This window comes from Phoenix dactylifera, chromosome 2 (genome assembly GCF_051530095.1).
Source record: "Phoenix dactylifera cultivar Ajwa chromosome 2, Ajwa_hap1_PhDact_Kaust_v1.1, whole genome shotgun sequence".
NCBI classification, from domain to species: domain Eukaryota; kingdom Viridiplantae; phylum Streptophyta; class Magnoliopsida; order Arecales; family Arecaceae; genus Phoenix; species Phoenix dactylifera.
This window is the reverse complement of record NC_143191.1, coordinates 51999259-52017899: the sequence shown is the minus strand read 5'-3', so window position 1 is coordinate 52017899 and position 18641 is coordinate 51999259. Positions and strand designations below refer to the sequence as shown.

Sequence of the window (18641 nt, the reverse complement as noted above, 5' to 3'; positions counted from 1 at the left end):
AAAGTACAGAAAAAAATAAATAAATCAAGCTTTCTATCATGCGCATTGCACGTGTCCTAGTTGCCTTACGTGACCTAGTTTTGTTTCTCTAGGGAGTCCGCAGAGAAGAGGCCAACCACGCCCGCCAATTTCACCGCTTGGAGTCCGCACAGGCTGCGAGAAGCCACAACTTCGTCTCCTCTCTCGCCTTCCCATCCGTTTCTCTCCTCCCTTCTGAAATCGAACAAAGCCGGGGAGAATCAAGAGCAGAGTGCTCACACCAAGTCTAGTTCAAGTTCTTCTGGTACTGCTTTTTTTTTTTTTTTTAATCTCTCTTCGACGCTACTTTTGGCACCATCGAGTTCTTGTTCTCCTCTTTTTGGAATGTTTGATTCGTGCTTCATCAGAAATTCAAAATTTCTATATTGTCCTTCTTTTACTTTATTTACCAGGCTACTATTATAGTTTGTTTTGAAGATTCTCTGGATTTATTGCGCTACTACTACTAATATTTGATGGAAGAGACTCATCTCCCTTCATTTATTCTTCTTCTTCTTCTTCTTTTAAATTAACTTTTTGTGATTATCTATGGCTTTGATTTAGAAATGTTTATTTGGAGGATATGGATGTGAAAATCCTTTAGTCCACCTAAAATTATGAGGGAGAGATGCAAAGGCTTAGGACTCATCCTGTACAATGGCCAAAAGCTTAGGTCTTCATAAGGTTTGGGAGATGCAGACAACCTTAGATCTGCTTCTTCTTTTTTTTTATGTCGATTTTCGACACAAAATGTTCAAACACTGCAATTTTGGTACAATACTGAATTTGAATCCGCTTATGTCAGCCCTCGACTTTTTTCATTTGGGTTTGGGACTGGTATAGGTCGTGTTGTGCATATCAAAGTAATGGTAAGAGTTGCAAAAATTAAGAACAGAGTGATGGTAAAAATTAACTAAAATAGTATGGGCACGTAAACAAATATCTGAGGGTGCTCCGAAAGGGGAGGATTGTGTTAAAGGATGTAAAACAAGGAAGGGAAGACCCTAGGTTACATTAATGGAGGTTGTGAAAAAGGATATGAAATAGAAGTAAACCAAAATAGAAATGCTTACTGAATAAGTATCCATATATCTTAACCTAATATTTGGGAGAGGCTAGATGGTTATGGTTGTAGTGGGTCGATGGTAAATACTCGGATTCTAATAAAACACCGAAACTGCTTGAGCATTAAAGGTGTGGAAGGCCCTGGTCTTGACCAAGATAATAACAATTGAATTATTCTAGTCAGTTGTTTTCCAATCACCTTGTTTCCCTTCCTCTCCCTCACTTTTAAACTCTATCTCATGTTTATTGCTGGGATTCATTTGGGATTTGAATGTTCTATTTCACTATACTTGATGAATCCCTTAATCAGAAGACTTTAATGCTGATTTTATCAATTGTTAAAACTTCTTTTCTTTTTTGTTGCCTCTTATGAATCAGAGGCATGGAACTTTTTGTGGATTTTGAATTTCAATAGCCAAGAAAGGTTCCACTGTTCCACTACTGTAGAAACATGTCAGAATTCTCACTCAATAATATTGGTATAATGGAATTAAAAAACAAACAAAAAAAACCACAAAGTTGGGGGCGGGGGCAGGTGGAGGGGGTGTTGAATCTTGAGGCTTTCCTTAGCTTCTTTATAGGAAAACATCTGACATCCTTCTTAGGAGAGCAGTTGTCTCAACTGCCAGTTATGTGATAAAATTAAGACGAGGTAGAAGTACCCTATGTTTTGAATTTTTAACTGCAAGAGTTCAGCAGGTTCATGTTCATCATAAATAGGCAGGTGGAGTTACAAAACAAGAGCTTTGGAATGCAAGTGAACGCCACTACAGACCACATGTGATGGCATTAGGAAATAATGATAACTTGAGTTTTTTCTGTTACTGTAGGAAGCTTATATGCAGAACCAAACTAACAGATTTATACAACCGAATCAAAGCTTATGGGGTTATAAGCAACAGGACATGAACAAACATTTGACAACATGTGTCTCAACATTAGTTACTGCAATTACGCATCATTAGTTACTGCAATTATGCATCATTAGTTTTTGAGTGATTTTTTTTTTTTAATGCAAAGATGTTTTTGATATTGGTGTTCAGATCTTATAATAGAGGCTTCTATACTTTGAAGTTCAGTTGGTTATTTTGAAAATATTTTATTTGCTAAATGCAAAAAATACTACAGCATGACGGATTCATTTATATTTATTTTTTTTAATAATTTAATGCAATATTAATTTGAGGAGACCATGTGCAACTTTATGTTTCGGTTTAATGCAAACGTTTTAATATTGTTTGTGAAAGCCAAGTATTGAAATATGCATATTCATACTTTATATGTTGTGCAATACATCCTGGTGTGGTCGACAGTCCTCTCGTCTTGAAGTACAAGAGAGTGGAGAGGTAAAAAGCAAAAGCCAAGTAAGGTTTTGTTGCCACTTCACATGTAAATAGGATAGAAATTTGGATCACATGAACATGAAGTAAGAGACAAAAATTAAACTCCATATGTGAGCTGTAAATGATAGATCAGACAATATCCATAAATTTCATGTATCTTAGCCAAGTTTACACAGTGGAGCTATCTGCGGTATGTGCATAGAGAATGACATGTAAACTTTTTCCAAGAATAACACAGATTGGACAGATATTAAACACTCGATGTGGCAAGTTGTCTGCATATTTCCTTAGTTGTCACATGCTGCATTTTAGAACTCTAGAACCACAATTGTGAGGGGGAACACAGTAACCAAATACCAGTGAGTTTATAAATTAACCTAGTGCATTTTTTATTTCCAAGCTTTTATTTCAGTATCGATGTATAGCAGCAGATAGTATGGTAAATTACTACATGTTTTCAGCAATATTTATGTGGCACTATTATTAAGTAACTAAATTGCCATATATTCTATGGAAAAATTTCAATGTGTATGATTTTAATACTTAAAAGGAAATTCGATGTGCTCAGCATATCATAGTAATCTATTCGTCATCTTAAAATTCTCATGGGCGTGGGAGCGTATTAAATTACTTGAAAATATCTACTTTTTCTTAATTATGTACGAAGGTTTCGAGGCTGTCTTGTGAAAGTTGCTAACTATTGCCAACCATCTGAATAGTTAACTTATGGAAAGCTTCATACTGGTATATTTACTAATTTTTCAATTGCATAAGTTTGTATATGCTTTGGAGTTATTGTATCTGTTATGGTAACTGTCTTGGAGTTAAGTTTTTATCTGTTGTGCTCTTCTAACTATCAAGAATACTTATGAAGGGCAAAAAATCATATGACTAATACATCTCTTTTCTATAAAATGGTCATTGTAAATAGTTCTTTTTCCTGATTCTTTACCCGATTTATTGTCTGATAGATATTGTTCTCAATCTAATACGTAATCTAAATTCTTTTTCCAGCTAAAAGCACTTCCAAAGAATTTGTTGATAGGTTCAGTTGTAAATTATGGTAAGCAAATCTGATGGGAAATTTAATGTTAGTTTTGGCTACCAATGTTTGGGTAGAAAAGGAACTGCATGTGATGACAATGAGAAGGTTCAAATGTGCAAAAGTTCATTTTTTTGCTTCTCAGGAGCTGCTCTAAGTGCAAATTTCACTTTAGCAAACACAAATATTTGCAATGGTTTGATTGGAACAGGGATATTACCCAGTTTGGATTCTCCAAAGACATTCCAAAGAGTACCTTCTTCACCATCACTGTCTAGTTTGGATATTTTATCATCTTCTATGCAAAGTAATACATCGAATTTAAGTGGGTGCATATCTTCTCAAAGTGATTGTTCGGATTGGGATGCAAGCATGCTGAAATCTATGAGTGCTCCTTCCCATAGTGAAGGCTTTCTTAATGCTATGGAAGTGGAAATAGCTGGTGGGGCTGCTGGGGAAGATAGAGTCCAAGCAGTTTGTTCTGAAGAAAATGGATGGCTTTTCTGTGCAATTTATGATGGTTTTAATGGGCGAGATGCAGCTGATTTTTTAGCTGGAACTTTATATGAAAATATTAGGTTATATTTGAACACATTAAACTCAAAAATGATGACTAGCAATATTATGATGCCAGATGACTTTTGTCCAGATGGTCCCCTCCCATATCTTATAGAAGACCATAGTTTTCATGAAAATATGTCTTTGGAAGCTAGCAGCATCAATGACATGGGTGTTGCCATGGTGCAAAAGGAGGAAGGCTCATCTGATGTGTTCAAAAATTGTGTCATTAGTTGTCTTGAACAAGCTCTTGCACAAGCAGAAAGTGATTTCTTGTATATGGTTGAACAGGAAATGGATGACCGACCTGATTTGGTGTCTATAGGATCTTGTGTTTTGGTTGTGCTTATCCATGGGCAGGATTTATATTCACTTAACTTAGGTGATAGCCGAGCCATATTGGCGAAAACAAAAGGCATCAATGCTGAAAATTTGGAAGCAATTCAGCTTACTGATTGTCACTCGGTTGATAATGAGGCAGAGAGAATGAGGCTTTTGTCTGATCACCCTGATGATCCAAAGATAATTTCACATGGAAAGGTGAAAGGGAAACTCAAGCTAACTCGTGCATTTGGAGTAGGTTATTTGAAAAAGGTAAAACATTAACTAAAAAATTATACTTTTTTTCTCTCATGTTCTTTTTTAAAAGAAAATACATTCAACCTTTTTAACCAGAATTTTATATTTTCCTAATATTTGCAGAAGAAATTGAATGATGCTTTAATGGGCATTCTTCAAGTTCCAAACCTTTTGAGTCCACCATATATTTCAACGCAGCCGTCACTCAACATTCATAGAATTTCAAAAGATGATCAATTTGTTCTGGTTGCAAGTGATGGACTGTTTGACTTCTTTAGTAATGAGGAAGTTGTAAAGATTGTACGCTCTTTTATTATCACCTCACCATCAAGCAATCCGGCAAAATTTCTAGTGGAGCAACTTATGTCACGAGCAGCTAAAAGGGCAGGTATAATCATATCCTATGCTTTAATAATTTAACTCCTTTGTGTTTAGGTAGACAACTTTCATTATGCTTTTCTATGAAATTATGCTTTCTTGCCATTACTTTTTTGTTTTAGCTCTGCGCATTATATAAGTTTAGGCTAAAAGTGCCTCCTTGATTCTGTTTATTTCTAAATTCTATAGCTGCACCTCAGAATTCTCTGTTCTTAACTTTAGAGCATTGGACCTAAATTAGTGATTCTTATGAAAACTAGATATCATGAAAAAGTATAAATGTAATTTTTGAGTTGCACTGCTTGTATAACAAAGGATTATTGCATTTCTTGAGAGTTAATTAGAAGTTTGAATCATACATAGTTTAGTGATTCAGGAGGAGATAGTATTTTGGTCCATAAACAAATATGGTTTTGCCAACAGCTGTTTAGCTAGCTCAGCTGGTGGGACTCCTCTCCTAAGGACTCGCCTTTGGAGGGAGGTCCAGGGGTTCGAATCCTGGAGTTGGCAAATTACCATCACTGCTCAGAAAAACAAAAACTAAATATGGTTTTAAAAAAGGCTATGGGTGGGTCTGGATGTGGAAGGAAGGTGGATATGGCTTTTGGGTTTAGTTGTCAATTGCAAATGTCCAAGGCTTTGAACTATTGAAGATGAAGGAAAAATATTTAGGGTTGCTTAAGAACGATGTTTCTTGTGAAAAGATTCACTTATTTTCTTCTTAGCTCCGCCAACATGAGAATAGAAGTATTTATAGACATAGAAATATGATTAGTTGAGTAGGCAATTGAATGTGTGGCATATGGGTTGGCTTCTAGGTTGGTGATAGAATGACTTGCATAGAGTAGCTATAAAGTGGCTTTAAGGTGCCTAATTAAATTGCACTTCTCAGGTCAAGGAGGAGGTTCTTTTTTTGGGCTTTCCATAATGGAATTGTATTAGGCTGGGCTCATCTAGTTGGATAATAGATAGGATTGGCTATTCAGGCATGGTTTCATAGTTTGAGATTTATTGCCTTGGCTAGTTGGTTGCAGAGGAGCTTGGTCTTTGCTAGCCAAGTAAAATTTAGATTTAGCTTGGGGAAAGGAAACATTTAGTTAATTGAGCTTCACATTGTGGTTATGTTTATGGATTTGTGTTTGGATGGATGTGGTTTAGAAAGTTTAGACTAATGAGAAAATGTTAGGTCGGATTTTGGTAGTTATTGGATTTGGGTGAACTAGTTTTAGTCACTTGAGTTATAGTTTGTGGTTTGGACTAACTACTAACTAGAAAATATTTAGGTTACTAATATTGGGCTGAAGTAGTTTAAGGTATGGAGAAGAAATGGACTTGCTCGTGGTGTTTCCAGTTGGATAAGCTAGAGAGAGAGAGTCTTCTGTAATCAAAATGACAATGTTTAACATGGTAGTTGGTTGGTAGCTTTTCGTTTGGGAAGATGAAGATGGATCCTGTAACCTTTAGCATTGTCTGTTCTTGTTTTAGAAGCCTTTATGATATCACAATCATTTCATAAATAAAAATAATCAGTTGTTTCCTGTTCATGTTGCCTTGGTTTTCATCTTGATGAACTGTCATGTTATTTATCCTACTCTATTGTCTTTTTGCTTGCAAGTTACAACAACATGCATGGATCATTCAATGTAATCCAGGATGCACAGCTTTTTTCGAGTACGAATGCTTCCCATGGTCTGCAATTATTGGTTGGGTTTGTGACGTACTTGTCCTTTTGTGTTGGTCTTTAGTTGAACACAAATCCAAATTACATTCAGTGATAAATGATTGTGGTGATTCACCATTAATAATTTTAAATAGAGAATGTGTGTTTTCTGGCTATCAGCACCAACTTTCAGTGGATCTAAGAAAAATGACAATCTTCGACAGTTTGATTCTGAGTACCTAATATAATATCATGAAGTTCTGCTTAAGCTTGAGCCAGTTCTGTAGTACATCCAGTGATAAATGATTGTGGGGATTCACCACTAATATTTGCATGTTTTCTGGCTGTCAACACCTACTTTCGGTGTATTTAACCAAAACGACAATTTGATTTCTGAGTACCTGATATATTTTCATTAGATTCTGCTCAAGCTTGGGCTGTTCTTAAACTTCTCATAAAGTTGATTGAGCTTTGCACATGACTCTGTGTAAATATCCTAATCCCTGCATCTGGTTGGCTTCAGGGTTGAGTCTTGACGAGTTGATGGACATCCCTGCTGGTATGAGAAGAGAATATCACGACGACGTGACTGTCATTGTGATTCTCCTCGGCACTGGCCATCAAACATCTACTGCATCAACACATCAATAATCATCCAGTTGTTGAAAATTCAAGTTTTTGACAGCATGTAAGATTGCCTGTGATTATTGCATGAATTGCATGTTCCTTTCATCTTTCATTGCCTCATTGTACAAACCTTTTACAGAGATCAGGCTTTCCAGCTCCACAGTGATGCTGTGATCCATAGGACCCTGGGTAATTGTCCTACAAATACACGATCCTTCCTGCTCTTGGATCTATCCTTGGCTAGTCAAAGATCTTTTGAGTAATCAATTAATGTGCCATTTTTAATGAACTCCATTTGTTGCTAATTACATTCTGCTCTTGAAGTTATGAACATCGATTCAAGTGGGCCAAATCTCAACTTTTGGTGCGGCATAACATGGCTCATGAGCCATAATTATATTCTTTTGTTCTTTAGATTGGTAGATTCCCACTTTTAGTAGAAGGCATCACTAGCTCTAGTATTTTTCACTAAAAATATGCCCTAGTGCCTCTTAGGGACACTATTCTAAATGTTCTTCAAATCGATCTTAGGGCATTCATCTCGCCTTGATGCATATTGAGATCTTGGCCTGATGGGGGACATGATCTGCAGATTTGAGTTGATGTGTACCTAAGAATACCCTTGTGGTCCCATAAGGAGTTTGGGTGGGGATAAATGTTGGATACCAATGGCATTGTTCTCAGAAGGGTGTAAAATAGAGAAAAATGTAGCCAATTGGCCATGGTACAAAGTGGATGCCTTTTTTCTCCTGTTAGATAGATGCCTCCAGTCATACCAACAACAATTTGGGATGGGAATGACCACCATCACTCAAGAAATCACATCTCACCTTCATCTTTAAGTTTCCACACACACACACACACACACACACACACACACACACACACACACACACACACACAGAGAGAGAGAGAGAGAGAGAGAGAGAGAGATTGTGGTCTCTAGTGGAAGACTTTGACAGGAAAAGAAGGTTCCCATCTGAGCTAAATCAAACATGGTCAGATGGAGAGTCAGAGGCCTAGGCATTTCGTAAGGATAACCCTGGGCATCTTGCAATTGGGAAATAGCATGGAATAAACCTTTACTGAGTGGCTTGTGTGAAATATCTGGACTCGAATATTCTACTTTACCATTTCTTAGATATTCAAATATCTCAAAATATCCAAGCCATGCCCTTATATTTAAGAAGTTGCATTAACTGAGCTGGGTGGACATGAGCAAGTTGTATACAAGTTGGAGAACTGCATCTACCTACCAAACCAAAAAGACTTGAAAAACAAAGTTTTATAGGAAAATAGATGATAAGAGTACAGCAGCAGTGCTGCTAAGTGGACCCAAATTTGGGACACAGGTAGGATAGACTACATGGCCTCTCTCTTTTTCTGTGTCTCTCTCAGTTGAAACATAAAAGTAGTCTTGGAAGGAAATATATCACACCAAGAACTTGTGGCCTTTAATGTTTCTTTCTTCCCTAGTTTTTTATCACCTTAGGGCTTGTTTGGTTCGCGGGAAAAGAAGGGGGGAAAGTGTGATCAATGAAAAAATAATGAGATACCTCTTGTTTGGTTGGAATTTTCAAAGAAGAGAGACGGAAAAGTTGTATTCCCATGGGAATATGATTCCCACATTTCATGGAAAAATCTTTTCCATGAGAAACATGGAAAAGTTACTTTCCCATGAGGCGGGAATCACTCCATTTTTATTTTTTCCCAAAAAGACCCTTCAGCATTAAAGAAGCATTAAAGAGATATTAAAGACCTAATTTTTATTAAGGGCATAATACAAATTATACATAACTTTCTCAGAAAAGTGGATGGTCAACCAAACATAAGTACTTTGGAAATTTGTCACTTTTCCATGGTTAACCAAACATGCCAAAAATACTTTTCTAGGCATCTACTTCCTAGGAATCTGTTTTCCAGGAATCATATTCCTAGGAGGGAAAATGCTTTGTGCGAACCAAACGAGTCCTTAATGGCTAGTGGCTAGAATGAATAAACGTCAGGGGGCAGAGCTTTTTATTATTATTATTATTTTTACAAACTCAGTCAACTTTTTCAAAAGAAAGGATCAACACAGTCAAACTTGGTCATGATAGAAGAGCTAGTTCTGCACCATCAGGTTTAGCTCGTGTCTTGAAACAGAAGTGTCAGTCCGCTGCACTCAAGATGAGGCCCTGTGCATTTTATTATCAACCTATTTCTTTTTACCCCGCTAACTTTTACATTATCAGTTGATACAGCAGTTAAAATCCCACCTGACCCAAGAAGCTTAAACTTTGGTGTTTGTCTTCATTATTGACCTATGGAATATATCTGCAACATTGCACATGAGCTGATGGAATTCGCTTTATTGAGAAGGGGCCCTCACAGTAAGAGTAAACATGACAATTGTCATTCAAATTCTTCTGACAACCATTCAAAATTCTTCTAAGCAATATGAGACAAAGATGCTTTAAATTATAATAAGATGGAGAGAGAGAGAGAGAGAGAGAGAGAGAGAGAGAGAGAGAGAGAGCGTTTAAAATAAAACTACAGTATTATGGAAGCCAAGGTGAGCAATAGTGTGGTACTATCAGGTGATGATGAATGGTCACAAGTTTGCATGTCATAAAACATAGGCTAGGAAGGAATTCAAGAACTAAAAGGAAAGAGAAACTGTAAAAAAAAAAACAATATATGAATGCACAAGCAGTGCTGGAAGTACTCATATATTTTGCATGATTCATGAACTACCAAATATTCATCAGTTACTTGATCATTTCAGATTAAACTCAGGGCATCTTCCAATTAAATGTTTTTTTTTCTTAAATACTTGGTTGGAGAAAACTACTACTTTCAATACAGTATAAATAAGAGTAATCTAGATAAATTTAATAATACCAACATGACAAGGTTGCAAGTATCTAGATTCAGATAGAAATCCTTATATGATATACACAAGTTAGACCAAAATTCACAAGGATATCTGTAGACAAAGCTGCACTGTCTCCAATTGAGCATGCAGCACCAATAATTCTTGCTATCAGACAAAATTCTTGCTTGGAGGTGAATACATATATTTGTCATCTATTAAGTATATCCTCATGCTGAGAGAAGGTTAGTTAATATCTGACAAATATACTTGCTTTTCAACCACAAAAGTAAATGAAGTTTGCCAAATTTACATTGTTATCAAACAGAAGTTGTTGCTCTCTCTTCAAATCCAAGGCCCCACATGAATCAAATTGCCACATATGCAACATGTAGATAAAAGCTGCCAATTGCCATACATCTAGCAGTCCTGAAAATAAATTACACAGCTCAAAGGTAAATGTAACTCCACCAGGTACTACACATCTTGAAATCATTGTCCTCTCTCCCCCTCAACAAAGGAGGGAAACCCTAACTCAAAAAACAAGATGTCACCTTTGCTTCCTGCAACCACCACCTAATGGAAAACAACAAAACCCTCAACTTTTCCCATCTTTTCCACCATCTACACAGTTAAAAAGCTACAAGAATCATCCAAACTACAATGTTCACCTCCACTTTCCACCATTATGCTTACACAAGTAGTATAAGCTTAACACTCTCACATTCATTCATCATTCATTCATTCATACATACTTTCAGTCTCACACCTAGAACTACTGCAAATTACACTGCACCATGGGAACAAAAGGCCTGCATAAGATCAGGATTCCAGCATCCTCACATAATTCTGCAAGCATTGGCGTTCTCATCACTAAAGATATAATATGAACCTGGCGCCGTCGCCGCTGTTGCACCGGAGTAGAAATAGCTGCTCTGATTCATCGACATCGGGTAGTAGGCACCGCCGTAGCTTGCACTCGGCTGCACTGAGCTGTAGCTCACCATATAGGCCGGCGGCTGCGATGTCGGGTACACCGGATAATTGAATGCCGGCAAGCCGCCACCACCGTCGCCACTTGCTTTGCCGCCCATCTCCTCTGACACCACTTGAAGTTCACCCCCACCGCCGGCGCCCTTGTTCTCCTTCTGACCCTTCTTCCCTTTCTTCTTGCCGCCGCCACCGCTGCTGGCGGCAGCGGCGCCGTCCTGTTTCTCAGGTGGTGGGGAGTTTCCAGCCTCCTTTTTATCGGCCTTTGGGCAATCCTTGCCGCTGTTCTTCGGGGCTTTGTCATCGTGCTGAGCAGAGGAATCAGGGGAAGAATCGTCGCCGGAGGCCTTGGGGGTTTGATTGGTGTCAGGGTTTTCCGACTGCTCGTTTGGTTTGCCGGAGGCCTTGTTCTTGTTCTTGTTCTTCTTGCCGCCACCGCTGCTGCTGTTGTTGTTGGCGGGGTTGTTGGGCTTCTTCTCCGGCCAGAGCTCGGCGTGTTTCCCGGTCTTGACGAGCTTCTTGATGAGGGTCTCCGCCTCAACGTTTCCGGTGACGACCACCTTCTGCTGCTGGGAGTCGATGGTAGTCTTATAGACGCCTGAGAAATTCCCAAGATAACCCAATAAAAATCCAATCTTGGTGAAGAGAACCCAATAAAAATCCAGTCTTTGTGAAGAGAACTCAAGAACAGAGAAGAACAGGGGAATCCTAAACTGACAGAGTTTACCTTCGATGCTTTGGAGGACCTTCTTCACTTTCTTCTTGCAACCTTCACAGTGGATGGCGACCTTCAAGGTCAAAGTCTAGAGGACCAAAAAAACCATTACGTTGAACCTTGTTCTCAATGAAACTTTTCATTGGAAAAAACAGAGCACAACTAAGGAAAGACTTGGATTGCAAACTCAAGTACCTGGTATTTCAGCGGTTCTGGACCTTCTTCAGCTGAGGCCATGAGAGAAAGAGAGGAATAAAGAGATAGTGGGAGTAGGGGTTGGGGGGGTAAAGGAGGGAGGGAGAGAGAGAGAGAGAGAGAGAGAGGAATGTAGGCAAGGGAAACGAGCGGAGGAGAGGGAAAGGGGGATGGTAAAGAGAGAGAAGAAATGGAAGAGGGGAGCAAGGAGAGGAGGGAGGGGGGCGGGGGGGATTTGTCGGTGTTTTATTGGTGGGTTTTATGGAACAAAAATCATACGACAGCAGGATATCATAGAGCACTTAACTTTTATTTTGCTATATTTACTCTAACACTTTTAAAAAAATAAATAAATAAAAATAAAATTTCTGCATTGGCCGATCCAGTAACTTCAAAAAAAAAAAAAAAAAATTATAGACGTCAAGAAAGACTCGGTATCTTCTTTCTTTTTCATCAAACCTCTCCATCGATCTACTGTGTACTAGTGAACACCATATTCTCGATATTGTATATCGATTTATCTAAATGTATGTATTGGCTTGTTATATGACTAATTTACTTAATATGTATTACTTAGCCTAGTATGTATCGATAAAAAGCATGTTCTAAAAATGAGGAAGAAAAAGAGTACTGTGTATAATTTTTTATTTTTTTTTTTAATTACAGAACTGACAACTCCGTTAGTAGAAGTTTCAGACTTTTGGATTTTCTCTTTAAGATGGTTGCTAGAGAAAATATGAAAAAGTAGAAGTTTCTCTATTCTATGATGCATGCTCTAATATGATTTTTGTTTGGTTTTGTGGAAGGGAGCATATGGCACATGCTCGTGTATTGGTATTGGAGGGTATGGGAGGTGGAAACTGACAGACTAGGCTTTAGTATCCGGACAAAAGTGCCATCCAGGCAAAGAGGGTTAATCATGGCCATCCATATGGCTTGATGAAGCAAAGATTGGAAGCATGAAATTGATTGAGACAATAAGACCCATGCTCAAAAAATCCACTCATATCATTATCATTAGATGATGGCATGTCCCATTCCTTTTGGATCATGGATCAGCTGGGTTAGGTCATTAGGAGTCCCAAAATTTTGATTCAATCATATGACTGATTAATAGGTTATGCCTTTGTAAGAACCTATAAGGACATGTATTTAATTCTATATCAATTATATATTAGGTAGATTCTAAGTACTTATATAAGATGAAGAAGTCCAAATAACATCTTTTGATTAACCTTTTTTTAGTAGAATAAGGAGCTCATTGAGCTGTATTGATAGCAAACAGTGATAGTTACAAAACCAAGATATGCAATAGCCTACCCCTAAGTACAAAAGTCAGCATTAGCTGTACAAGATAGGCTAGCAAAGTGAAGGATATCAGTGCAAGAACTAATAGAGGGTAATGAGAGGGACAAAAACCCAGCAGAAAAGTGAGCCACAAGTAGTACAAAGTGATTCACTCATAATACAACAAAAACAACCAAAGATATCAGAACCAGGACATCTGAAGTATTCCAAAACTTGTGCAATCAGAAAGCAAAGGAGCACTGAAATTTGGTGCCTCATATAGGAAGTAACAGCAAAGAGAAACAGAAAACCTGGTAGCCCCTTGGAAACTGATATCTGATAGCTGTGATGTAGATAAGAATCCGAAACTACTAAATGCTGGGGCAAAGAAAATCTGAAAACTAGAATCAGCAGCGAAGCCTGTATAAGAGAGCACACCATATTCCAGAACCAGAAAAGTTGGCACTGGTAGCCACCAAGTGAAAGCCATCCAGCAACCACCAAGCCATATACTATCTGATCAGACAAAAGTTGCCCCTCCTGAACAAAAAGAGGAGAACAAAAAATAACAACCCATGGAGAATGAGCAAATCAATCATCCTCTTGCTCGAGTAAAAGGCCACCTGCCAACAGTCGGCATTGACAATAGCAGCAAGACCATTAGGCAAAGGATCAAAAAAGTGAAACTTACTTACAAATAGTATCATAGTGGATCTTATGCATGATCTATATGGACTAGAGAATTCTATAGCGTAGGCTCATTTGAGACTGACTGCGGGCAGATCAGGATGTTTATAATTGAGTTTGATCTGACTTGTAATTAGATTTGGACTTTTAGTGTGGCATGGAGCGTATGCAACAACCTGTGATTAATAAGATATGCCTTCTTTTCTTTTCTTTTCTTTTCCCCCCTTTAGAAATGCTTATTGATGATCAACATGGAAAAGACATAGGGTACATTGAATTCTTTCTACAAATGGCTAATGTTGCTACTGCCACTTTCTCGTGATCCAATCTTTTGATCTACAGGCTTTTTATCTGGCTATTATATGATAATATTGAAAATTTTTGGCAATCTATTATTGTAAGGAAAAGAGAAGTGGATTATCACAAAAAAGAAAAAGCCATTATATATATATATATATATATATATATATATATATATATATATATATATATATATATATATATATATATATATATATATATATACACACACACATACACACACACACACATACATATGTAACCTATCAGCAATCTTTATTTTTAATTTCAAGTCCCTCAAGTCCTAGCAATTAACCTTCTCTAAGAAATGGTGGCATGTCAACCTTGGTAATTTTGATTTCAAAAATGATTTTATATCACATGATGGAAGAACATCCATACATGATTTATCCAATAGTTTTTCAAGTTACAATAGGTGTTGTCTCAATATGGTAAAATTCAATCAATTTTCTTCAACAAAATCTTTGAAATGCATCGAGTATTGTTTGAAGAAGAATATGTCATCAAATATTAGCTTGATGTCTAGTTGCAGGCGGTACCAATTTGGATCGATGATATTAACACAAAAGCTTTTGAATCTAGTTGCCTATGATGCCCAACATTTTAGTTTTCATACACGAAATTTCTACCTTTTATGACAAAGCAGACGAAGGCCCTCTTTGCCACAATCACGCACTCTTCTCATTTAATAGCTATTCCCATTTCTAAAAGCATATCTAACTTGGTTAAATCCTCGAAGGAATAAAATAGGAGAAGTGCATCCCTCAAAAATTGAAATATATTTACCAATTCGTATTATTAATTATTTTTAATTGGATGTACAATTAAAACTGTCCTACTTTTAGGCAACTATTTATCATATAAACATTGAAAAATTTTAAACTTATTAGGAACATTTTGGATATGGAAAGTGAAGAATTTCTTTATGCAAAGAAAACAATATTGTTTAGGACATCACATGAAGTAAGAAATAAAAGAAACGAAAGAAAGTCAAAATTACATAAATTACTTCTTAGTATTTCATTTATTCCATCAAGCTATTTATAAGCTCTTTGAAGAATCTTGGAGCAAAGAGCCCATAATATCAACATTTGAACCAAGGATATGAGGTGGGTGGGAGTACAATAAATCTGCTGTTTTTTTTTATGTTGAAGGAGAAATAGCGTCATAATAAATTAAGATGCCCCGTGATCGCATGCACCATTATTACCGAACTATTCAAGATCAGAATGTACTTTCTTGGATCAGAAGGAGGAGAATCAATTCCATCATGGATGATGCAATTGTAAGAGCCAAGCCAATGCTGCACAAAGCTGCCGCATTTCTATCGTAGTCCTCTGTATAATTAATGGCTGGCATCAGATATTTCAGAAGGAAAGAAAAACGCCTGGTTCTAAAAGCTTTTTATTGCTTAGCTTCTTTTCTTACACCCATTAAATGCTCATGCTCGCTCTCTCTCTCTCTCTCCTCTCTCTCTTTCTTTAGAGTTTTTGGGAGAGCCAGCCCTAGCTAGTGCATTGACTTCTCTAGGGCAGGACGCAAGAAAGAAGGCAGGTGGTGGGTGGTTTTTTTAACTCATTAATGAGTGTAGTTTATAATTTCCTCACCAACCCTTTAGCCTATTGATCCTCTATTATAAACTATAAAGACAAAAGAAAAGGAATGATAGAACTCACTTGTCATATCAAACTGGTGTTTCCTTTAAGTAAGAGAGGGAGATTGGAGCTTTCATATAGGTTCAGTTAACTGAGCTGTGGTTTGAGCTTGCTAATGGAAGAATGAGAGGTGACTTCACACCTTTGTGGAGAGGGGGGGGGGAGAGAGAGAGAGAGAGGTACGTGGGTCATATCTGGTGGAATGGCCACCCCTTATCATGCGATCTGATTGGTGGTCCCCCTGTCTTCCCGTCACCATTAGCCTTGCATGGCTTTTTACCTGTCAGGTAAAATATGTGATCCAGATTAGTAACTTTGATGTTGATTGTTTGGTTTAGATTCAGTGCTAGTATGCTTTTGAGAAAAAGGTCTGATGCTAACGTAAAAAATGGCCATTTTAGTAGGAAGGTAAGGTTTGCTAGGCTTTCTGATGGTGGCAATATTTAGGATCCAAGTCAGGATGGAGTGAGCAGTCTAAAGCAAAAGGAGCCATGAAACATCACAGGCCACACATGACACGTTTCTTGTTTGGATTTAGATCATCTTACTATTATGAAAAAAAGAAGAGAACGTTGCTGTATCCAATGAATAGAAGGTTGCCTTCTTCTTTCTTATCGAATGCCAATCCCAAACCTAATTTTCTATGCTTAAATCCAATAACCCACTTGGGTAGTCTTTTGGAAAGTTGGAGTGCAAAGTGATTGGATTTGTTTATTAGTAGGCTAGAGGGACAAGAGAACTGAGGCAAGTGGAGGGTAAAAAGCTTCTCGACACTTGACAGCAGATGGGATAGTTATTAGCTCACGAGTTTTCATTTTTCCAAGGTATCCAATATACTGTACATCTCAAAACTATGAATATTTTTTTATGTGGTTGCAAAAGTGCATGCTGGAAAAGAATACATCACCATATATTGCTACTGTGGCGCCACCCAGCATGTCTTAGTTTGTGGTTCCCCGCCTGGCATAACAAAGACTGTGAGCTCGTTCAGTAGCTCCATTTGCACTGCTCCAAGTTTAGCTGTGTAAATCTAGCAGAAGTTTAGGTTATAAATGTATTTTTGAACAAACGAATGCTTTAAAAGTGTCCATTAAGGTAGGAAGCTGGGAGTAGGTTCTGCTGTGTGTTGTTTTAGTCTAGAAGTGAAGCAGTCAGATTAAGCTCTACAATGAGGAAAGATAGGAAGGCAAACCTGTAATTAATGCAGCATATCGAGTGAATTTAACCATCATGAGACTCAAAGTGAGCCTTAAACTAAGTGCGCTCCCTCAAAACATCCTCAAACTTTAGATAGATAACCCCAAAGAAAAAGATAAAAGATCCAATGAGAGGCTTTGATCTGAAAGATAGACATGCATGCACTGACAAGCAAAGCACAAGATGCCAAGATTAGTGCAGTATGAGCCGTTTTGTGGATCCTACCTCAATTAGTTGCCGTGGGACCATCGATTCAGAAGACTGCTAAAGCTGAGAATGACATATATACTGTGAGCATCCATAATAGATATAGATTGGATCCTGATATCTGCTGATCATCTCCATATATATGTGTCCTGGTAAGTGAATCTAATAGCTTAGCGGCATGGGGCACTCCGTGAATCAATGTCCCTGCTTGCAGCTCTTTAAGTTGCATGTTATTGTTATGCTGGTGGCTTTTTAGGTGATGCCACCTTGCTCAATTATTCATCCTTTTCTCCGTCCTTGTCTGAGAGGACACCATGCAACTGGCGCCCATGATAAAGCTTCGTAAAGCTTAGCTTTATAACCCCCCATGCATGATACTTTCACATGTCAGTAGTGTGGCCATCATAATATTTGTCTCGGCCTTAATGTATATCTGCTGCCTATCTATTTATCTGTTCCAATATAGAATGCCAAATATTCGGTCTGTGACTGTGATCTTATAATTTGTCTAACCTAAATGCATGGTGTTAGCAAGTATGCCACTTTCATGAGAAAAAAAAATAATGCATTGTTTGTATCTCTCTCAAAACCCTAAACATTAAACCCATCAACCCCTTAATTGACATGGTCAGTGTGTAGTAACCTGTGTTTGGCACCAAGCATCAAAACTATACATAACTGCATTGATGATGTCTTCGCATATTTCCTTATCACACACACCTCGAAAAAAAAAAATCCTTTTGACACTAAAACCATATATCACTTACGTAGATATGATGACTCCTCGAGCAATTCTGACTCTGCAAAGCTTCAACAACACAGTGCATGCAAGTGATTTCAAGATCTCACTCTGCTTAAACTTTGAGAGCATGCCCTCCAGTGCAGGATGCCATCTGGTAATAACAGTAACCCATGCAAAGTTACATGAGTAACAGTCAATAGATAGAAAACTGTGGTATAATCGAGCAGCGGGAGGTGGATGGATGAACATCCAGTAATATCTAACAGTGCTTATTTATAAGTCCCGGAGGGACATAATTAGATCTTGCATGATTTAAAGTATTTGATGTTCAGTAAATAATAGAGTTAAAAACAATAATGAAGGTAGAATATTTGATGTCTAGTAATAAGCTCAAAAAAATTGGTTCTTATCCCTATTCCCTAAACATCTGAACAAGGGGGATTACTACTGAGCAGCATGTGATGACATAGGAGATTGAGGCAAAGGAAATGGTACAGGAGCATACTGAAAGAAATAAAATG

General features: G+C 37.6%; 2 protein-coding genes across 11 annotated transcripts; one reads left to right on the top strand and one right to left on the bottom strand.

Annotated features, from left to right (window-relative positions):
• Window positions 1-82: 82 nt before the first annotated feature.
• On the top strand, window positions 83-7622 carry LOC120103767 (putative protein phosphatase 2C 40). Its single transcript, XM_088716887.2, has 4 exons — window positions 83-283; window positions 3680-4620; window positions 4729-4993; window positions 7167-7622. Exons 2-4 carry the CDS (start codon window positions 3769-3771, stop codon window positions 7292-7294), a joined length of 1245 nt encoding a protein of 414 aa, XP_088573013.2. The 5' UTR covers window positions 83-283; window positions 3680-3768; the 3' UTR covers window positions 7295-7622.
• A 2892-nt stretch (window positions 7623-10514) lies between these two features.
• Window positions 10515-18214, bottom strand: LOC120110267 (uncharacterized). 10 transcript variants are annotated; one of them, XM_089929174.1, is made up of 7 exons: window positions 17397-18214; window positions 17167-17258; window positions 16882-17004; window positions 15996-16254; window positions 12025-13934; window positions 11842-11917; window positions 10515-11712 (listed from the first exon to the last, which is right to left on the bottom strand). In XM_089929174.1, exons 5-7 carry the CDS (start codon window positions 12064-12066, stop codon window positions 10964-10966), a joined length of 867 nt encoding a protein of 288 aa, XP_089785300.1. In that variant the 5' UTR covers window positions 12067-13934; window positions 15996-16254; window positions 16882-17004; window positions 17167-17258; window positions 17397-18214; the 3' UTR covers window positions 10515-10963. The 10 variants fall into 10 exon arrangements, with proteins under 10 accessions (XP_089785300.1, XP_089785301.1, XP_089785298.1 ...); XM_089929175.1 differs by having other exon boundaries at window positions 16882-16994; XM_089929172.1 differs by having other exon boundaries at window positions 17167-18214.
• Window positions 18215-18641: the final 427 nt, after the last annotated feature.

Coding starts and splice junctions, on each gene's coding strand:
- LOC120103767 (XM_088716887.2), top strand. CDS start 3,769: ATGCAAAGTAATACATCGAATTTAAGTGGGTGCATATCTTCTCAAAGT. Junction 4,621..4,728: donor GAGTAGGTTATTTGAAAAAG/GTAAAACATTAA, acceptor TAATATTTGCAG/AAGAAATTGAATGATGCTTT. Junction 4,994..7,166: donor ACGAGCAGCTAAAAGGGCAG/GTATAATCATAT, acceptor GGTTGGCTTCAG/GGTTGAGTCTTGACGAGTTG.
- LOC120110267 (XM_088716890.2), bottom strand. CDS start 12,066: ATGGCCTCAGCTGAAGAAGGTCCAGAACCGCTGAAATACCAG. Junction 11,918..12,024: donor CAGAACCGCTGAAATACCAG/GTACTTGAGTTT, acceptor TTGGTCCTCTAG/ACTTTGACCTTGAAGGTCGC. Junction 11,713..11,841: donor GGTCCTCCAAAGCATCGAAG/GTAAACTCTGTC, acceptor GGAATTTCTCAG/GCGTCTATAAGACTACCATC.